The sequence below is a fragment of the Syzygium oleosum genome, unplaced genomic scaffold, assembly GCF_021117445.2.
Source record: "Syzygium oleosum isolate NSW1041296 unplaced genomic scaffold, Sole_v2.1 Sole_v2.12, whole genome shotgun sequence".
Classification (NCBI taxonomy): Eukaryota; Viridiplantae; Streptophyta; class Magnoliopsida; order Myrtales; family Myrtaceae; genus Syzygium; species Syzygium oleosum.
In genome coordinates, this window is record NW_026607496.1 from 3932076 (window position 1) to 3939307 (window position 7232).

Below are 7232 nucleotides of genomic sequence, written 5' to 3' on the forward strand. Positions count from 1 at the left end.
TCCAGAGTAAAGGATTATAAAGTAGATCGCACTGACACATGGATTTGTGATTTGACTTGAGGGCGATAGTTTCTTTTCACAGAGACCTCTTTTTCCTCCTCCTCCTCTTAAGTCCAGTTAGGCTTTACCAACAAGGTGACTGACTACTACTAGTCGAGAGTTTAAAGACTTAGTTTATAAATCGAGGATCACACGTCCGATTCTCTAATCTATTCTTTATCTCAGAAAATCTTGATTAGTCCGCCGAGGATGAACCCGTACTCAGGCGCGTTTCTGGTCTTGGGTTTTCCTGCTCGCACCGGGTGCGCCGACGGGCTCGCCTAAACGGGCAGCCGGCGCTTCATTGACCCTTTAAAACGAATCCCGAAGTGGTGGGTGACTCGGATGTCAGCCCCATCAAATCCTTTTTTATCTTGAAAAGATCAGAAGAATCTTTGAACCAGAAAATAAAAAAGAGACGAGTAAAAAACCCAGAAAAACCAACAGATTCGACCCTTATAATTAATACTTTATCAATGCACTCGAACTTGAAGAAGAGCACACCAGAGAGATAGAGAGAGAGAGAGAGATGGGTGATGGCAGTTTCTCTCGCCGCTCTCGCCTCGCCCCGACGAGCCTCGTGCTCGTGCTGCTGCTGCTGCTGCTCGTGTCTCCGTCGCAGTCGGATCAGAGGGTGGCGCTCAGCCTCTACTACGAGGCCCTCTGCCCCTACTGCGCCAACTTCATCGTCAACACGCTGTCGAAGGTGTTCGACGCGGGGCTCATCTCCATCGTCGACCTCAAGCTCGTCCCTTGGGGCAACGGCTGGATCTTGCCCGACGGCTCCCTGTCTTGCCAGGTTACTGCTACTTCCCCTCCCTCTTTTGCTTCATCCACTCCCGCCTCCCTTCAACATTTTCTCTCTTCTGTTGTTTTCTTGGTAATAATATTCTTTGATTTATCTTTAAAAAGCTGCATATACGTGTAATTACTAGATGCTATCCATCCATTAGTTACGTATTAAACACAAAAAAATTAAGACACAGTTTGGTTAAGTGGGTAATTTTTCTTAATATATTGACGAACGCGGATTTAAAAGTATACTCAAACACACAATGAATACTAATATTTATCTTTTAGTAAATAATCGGGTGTTTGTAGAACTCGAAAATGGGCCTGTTTTCATTTTCTATGCTCAAAGTACTCGGCACAATATGCTCTTTATATTGGTTTGCTTAACACTTGAGGTGGCTACCCAGCAACTTGTTACAAGTTAATAGATTCAGTTTCAAACATTTGACATTGAGTCACAAGCAATGGCTGGCCGAAAAACCAAGGCTGGTGTTGCGAATTTTTTTTATTTAAATACTTTTTTTTGAATAATTTGTACCTTTGAGGACATGAATACTTCAAAACTTAGCAACAACGGACGGTGGCTCCATAAATTTCACATTTCATTTCACAATATGAACTTGGGTCTGTCCCTAATTTTGCATAAAGTCAACTTTATTCTAATATATTTTTCTCTCTTTTTTTGGTGACCTTGCATAAAAAAAAATTGAATAAAGTTGGTATGGTGGGACGAGAGCAATAAATGGTGCGACAGGTCCTGCCCCCACGCTCTGGTGGCACAATGCACATGGAGGATTCCTTCCAATCTTGGGTGGTAATGAAAAAAAAGAGAAATTGTTTAGTGAAAATTAGTAATTATATGAACTACTCATTTTTAATGCTGCACATTTAATTTAATACACACTAGAAGGAGTGCACCACATGCCACACTTGTGCTAGAGAAAAAAAATTTAAATTAAAGTTGCCTCGTAAAAATATTTTGCCATGAAAATGTAGTGGAGACGAAAAAAATGACATTTTTATCCCGCTATAAATACTCTCTCGATTCGCTCGAACATTCACCGTAAAGGCAAATTGTGGAATGTGTTTATTAAGAACATGGCTATTTTGGTCAGCTGAAAGATGGACACTAGATTCGAATGTTGGCTTTATATATGATATAGAATGGACCCTACACATATAAATTTCTTTAAATGTTGTGCCTTTCCACGTCAGTCTTGTTAATCAAACTTGTTTTTGACTCATTTCTTTTTGGTACATTATACTTCACTTTATTGAATGAGCGACATTCATGAGATTCTTCATTAATTCTTACAAGAGCAATCTAAAAAGTCTATTATGGTATGATAAAATCTATGATTTAAAATGTATAAAATGGGCTATATGACACTTCAATTTTGAATCTAGCATGTTAAAATAAAATGAACATAACATCATTTTCTTTTTCTTATGTAATTTTTTCACTTCGTGTTTTTTTCTCCATCTGAATTTTGTGCAAATTTTGCAGCATGGACCAGATGAATGCCAACTAAATGCTATTGAAGCTTGTGCCATCACCATCTATCCGGACGTGGTAAAAACCCTTTTTTTCCTCCAAAGCAAGACTTATGCATATGTTCTGAGATATAAGACTTCATTAATACACTGGCATATGCACCATTATTTATTAATTAATATGTAGATATAAATAGAATATAACCAACCATGCTCATAAAAGTAATATCAGCTTCTTAGATACTTCTATCAAATTGAGATATGAATCTAGAACTGGAGTCTCCAAATTGTCAAGCAGTAAGATTTGGAAGTAGAGAAGTAAAAAAAAAAAAAAGAATTGTATTGCATGATTTATAATAGTTTCTCGACCAATGGATAGTTGAGTTGAAATACATGTTATGCTTAAGATACTGTTACCCAATATATATGTTAAAAAAATAATTATCATGTTAAGACACAAAACGTAAAGTTTACATATCTATTTATCTCTCATTGGACTATATTACATATAGTATTTCACACTAGATATTACGAAACTATAGTTAGATCATACACATCATTAAAAAGGTTAGGAATTGCTTTATTTAATGAGTAAGATTTAGTATATCCCGGCTCAATAGAATTGGTGGATTTAGTGACGAGTCAATGTTGCTGCTTGACTCAATGGCCCGTCGATTTGCATGCCAAATTTATGGATGTGACTTAGATTTCGAATCGAATAGAATCAAAATCTTCATTGCGATATGATTGTGTTGAAATCTTAAGAATAGTATGGCGCACACATCATATGACAAATTGACTTTCACATGCTTTGTAGAACCGGCATTTCAGATTCATCAATTGCGTGGAGCAATTGACCCTGCAGGGCAGGCACAGCGAGTGGTCCAACTGCTTGGGCGCGGCGGGCCTCAGCAATGCTCCGGTCGATTGTTACAATAGAGGCGATGGAATTAAGGTGATTTTGCTTGTTCTAATTATATAATTCATGCAACAATTATTACGTTTTTTTTTATTCCTCCTACATCTTTGACATTGCAATCTGAAATTAAAAAAAAGAAGATTTCGAAAAAAATTTCTTTCCAATGCAGCTCGAGCGGAGGAACGCCGACGAAACCGCTCGCCTCAATCCGCCACATAGATTTGTCCCGTGGGTGCTCATTAACAATCAACCGCTCCAGGAGGTTAGTTAACACATCTCCGTCTGATTACGCATGCAAACATATGCGCGCAAGACGCTCAATCAATGCAATGACTGATGAGTTAAATTGTAATTCCGTCGCCATTCATTATCGTCACCATGGTCACTTTCTCCATGGGACTAAGGTTATTTTTCTCTCTCTCTGTCTCAGGATTTCCCAAATTTCGTGAGCTATGTATGCAAAGCCTACAAAGGCAATCGCGTACCGGCGGCGTGCAGGTCGCTTCCGGCAACCATCGATTCCTCCAGGGAGGAGATTAGGTCCAGTCGGGTTTGCTATGCAAGCGCAGCACGAAACGTCACTCCTGGGCTCCAATAACAAAGATGGTATTAAATTACCAAAATCCAGAAAAAAAAAAGGAATTATAAAAAGATGGTATTAATGTTTATTTATCTCTCTATGGAGTGATTATAGCTCATTTCTCGTGCAATAGAATGGTGATGTAGATACAATTGATTTGCATCTTATAGCATATGATGCTTCTAAAGTCAGCTGGGTGAGTGAATTTTTTTTCTTTTTTTGCTGTTCTTTTAAATCCACCTCTAGAGCTTGAATAGTGAAAATCATCTTATAATACAAAAGCTATTTACTACTTGTCCAAATATAAAAAAATAGATTTACATCGACCGCTCATGTCCTGCCACCTAAGCAAAAAAGCAGAAATATAAATCTCTTTCTCTTCTTTGAAGCTGATATTGAATATTAGAGACTATTTTTGTCAGAACTCTGTAATAATGTATTTATACAGACATAGATAACATGATGTGACGATTTATAGCATGAACGAGGAAATGATATAACGTATTTCGCAAGCACGTATTGTTTTGAGATGAAGACTATACTTGGTTGATACTTACTGGCTTGTTCTTGGAATTGGTCATCTCGTTTCAGATGAACATGTCTCTTCAGCATCTTCTTTGCTCATTCTCATACCAGTTATTTGTCTATTTTAATCTCCAGTACATGCTCAGACTAATTAATCATTGAGATTACAATTCAAAGACAGACAAAGTACTGGTATAAAAAAATGTCGAAACCATTCGATTATCCGGCCGGGCGATCTTTACAACGAATTCCGTAACTACCGAATTAATTTAATTTTCTTTTGTCTATCAACATATTGCTGCAATTTGCTTCTATGAACATGTTTTAGAAAGAAAATTTGTCTGCCATCTTTTGGGTCTATATTCCCAGGCAGAAAATCTGACCAATTCTTGTCCTTTCCATCCCAGGACTATCTCATTCTCTTGTTCTCCAAGCTTCACCTCATAAGATGTCTTCCCTTTCAGCATTTCCTGGGCTTCCACAACAGTCTCTCTGCCTACTCGCAACCGGTCTAGGCCTTGCGTGACCGGCGTGTTTCTCCCGTTTCTTGTCTCGCCCCATTTGTGGAGCCACGAAAGAGACGAGATGAATGGCGCAACGAAGAGAGTCTCCATGGCAATTCGTGACTCCGAAAGCTGAGGAGGAAAATCGGACTGCATTGACTCTAAGATTGAATGATATTGCCTCAAGCAATGGTCTAAAAAATCCCCAAAGGTCGAGCAGTTCTCAAGCTTCTCGAATCCGTTTCCATCACCGAAAGTTATAATCCCTGCGGGACGACCTAACCGATCAGCACGATCGGCCAAAAGTTCCTTGGCCACTCTAAAGAAATCATTCACTCTTCTAGTTGCAGCAGTCCTTCCCATGTGAGGTAATCCGACCATACCATTGAAGACCATCCACTCTTTGTTAGAGTCTCCTTCATTCCTCTTCCTCAGCTCATTCACTAGATTTGCAATGTTCTTGCTATCAACCTCCAATTTCACGCCGAATGATCGAGCGTGATCGTGAAGTCGCCTCTTCGTATCGTCGAAATTCCAGTTCAATTGAGCATCTTGACCGCACTCTTCTTCGCAAGTCAATGATGTGAGCTTCAACGTTTTGTTCCTCCGCGCAACGGCCTCGATTACCGGTGGCCATTGAATACCTTCTCCCATATCGAAATCAACGACATGGATTGTCTCTGCCTCATCGGGCATCGCCTCGAGTAGGGCTGAGTTTGCCACGAAGTGAGCGAACCTCCCGTAGGGAAACGCCTGGTAAAATGCGAGGAAAGCTGCCTCTAAGTTCTTGCACGACTCGCGTCTCAAGTAACCGCTCGGGTCCTCTGGAGTTTGGCACAGATAGAAGGCGAGCCGCTCCAGCACCTCACCCAAAGGGCTCGATTTCTCGGCGATGCGCCTCGAGATGACCTCCATGAGCTCCTTATGCTCATCATCCCCAGCCTGGCCATAGGCCTTGAGCAGGTGATGGAGGCCGAGCAAGTTGTCAATCTCCATTTCTTCGGCAGGCAAGGTCCAGGGCAAGCACCCTGCCACAGACACGCCCGCAGAATTTGACACTTCCGACTTCGACATAGAGCTCGGGCTCCATGCCTCGGTTGTCGTTTGTTGCGAAGCGAAACTCCCGTCGCTCATCTCCGAGTAATCACAAGTCTTCTCAGGTTCATCACCGTTCAAGAAGGCCTCCAATCCTTCGAAATCCATGGCGAAATCCTCAAGTTCACACCCAACTCCCAATGATGTGTCGAAAGCAGTACTCACGCCGTATTGGACGATCGAATCGCCAGTCATATAGCTCATTGGCGAAGGGATCATACCATAATCACTGGCATGGAAATCAAGATTCGAGTTATAGTTTCCAGGTGGGATGATCGTTGAATTGTTGGGATCATGAAATGGCCATGAAACTGGAGGAAACTCCGATTGCATCATCATCTTTCAGGAAGGTCTTTCACCTTGTTTCAGGTGTAGAGATGGATATCTGGATGTGGTTTGATTAGTTGATAAAGATGAGGGACTATTTATATTAAGATCTATGGTTAAACAAATGCAGAGAAAAGGACATCATATAAAAATGAAACCAATCAAATCATCCTCAGTCTTTTTTATGCATTTCTCCATCAGGAGTTTGGTTCCAACAAAATTCCTCGTTCAAATCTTCCTGCTTCGCTTGGCAGATTCCGCGAGGTTGCGTGGGTGCGGACGATGTAGTTTTCACGAACGATCAAATTGGTTCCATATTAGTATTATAACTAGTCTGTTGTTTTCAGTGTCGCTAGCATTGAAGACCCGGAAGGAATACGAGTCCTATGAAACAGCTCTTTGTCCTGAAAATGAGTGAGAAAATGAGAGGAAAGACAGCTACGGTCAACACCGTTAGGGAATATTTATGGTCCGTGTTGTCGAAGTAAGTTATGTGTGGGGTAATTCAACAATGAATAGACTCTAGGTGCAACTTTTTTAAAAAAATTCGAAACCAATCTTGTCTTTGATTAGTCTAGCCGGGTTCGGTACCGTGACACCAATACCGCCAAGCACACGGGACGCCATTCGGGTCCGAAACGCGAAGTCGCAATTCGGTCGTGGACGCTTTTACCGTTTCGTTTAAAAAGATGAGTTTTCGTTTACCGTGCTAGTAGATTTCTAAAAGAGTTTATAGGTCTTGAAACACCGTTGATTAGAAGTATTACCGGTGACTTGATTTCCCGAAAACTTTGTTGTGATAACTTACTCATATTTTCATGAAGTTACCAACTTTGTCCGACAGTTGGCCAACTATCGGTATTTTCATATCTTTAACCATTATACTTACCAACTCTCATGTAAAAAAATTAATCTTTGTTTAGTGACATGCCAACTTTTTTTTTCCGATTAAATTGTC

At 40.6% G+C, this 7232-nt stretch overlaps 2 protein-coding genes across 2 annotated transcripts; one reads left to right on the forward strand and one right to left on the reverse strand.

Annotated features, from left to right (window-relative positions):
* Positions 1 to 229: 229 nt before the first annotated feature.
* Positions 230 to 4118, forward strand: LOC115685097 (gamma-interferon-responsive lysosomal thiol protein). The gene is made up of 5 exons (XM_030610103.2): positions 230 to 838; positions 2339 to 2404; positions 3143 to 3280; positions 3414 to 3506; positions 3675 to 4118. Exons 1-5 carry the CDS (start codon positions 569 to 571, stop codon positions 3840 to 3842), a joined length of 735 nt encoding a protein of 244 aa, XP_030465963.1. The 5' UTR covers positions 230 to 568; the 3' UTR covers positions 3843 to 4118.
* A 542-nt stretch (positions 4119 to 4660) lies between these two features.
* On the reverse strand, positions 4661 to 6286 carry LOC115685147 (protein NODULATION SIGNALING PATHWAY 2-like). The gene has a single exon (XM_030610162.1). The coding sequence runs from the start codon at positions 6284 to 6286 to the stop codon at positions 4661 to 4663; it is 1626 nt and encodes a 541-aa protein (XP_030466022.1).
* Positions 6287 to 7232: the final 946 nt, after the last annotated feature.

What these genes read in the sequence shown, in the direction of transcription:
- LOC115685097 (XM_030610103.2), top strand. Translation starts at nt 569, where the DNA reads ATGGGTGATGGCAGTTTCTCTCGCCGCTCTCGCCTCGCCCCGACGAGC. An exon ending in TCACCATCTATCCGGACGTG is followed by an intron (nt 2,405 to 3,142) that starts GTAAAAACCCTT and finishes CATGCTTTGTAG; the next exon opens with AACCGGCATTTCAGATTCAT. An exon ending in ACAATCAACCGCTCCAGGAG is followed by an intron (nt 3,507 to 3,674) that starts GTTAGTTAACAC and finishes TCTCTGTCTCAG; the next exon opens with GATTTCCCAAATTTCGTGAG.
- LOC115685147 (XM_030610162.1), bottom strand. Translation starts at nt 6,286, where the DNA reads ATGATGATGCAATCGGAGTTTCCTCCAGTTTCATGGCCATTTCATGAT.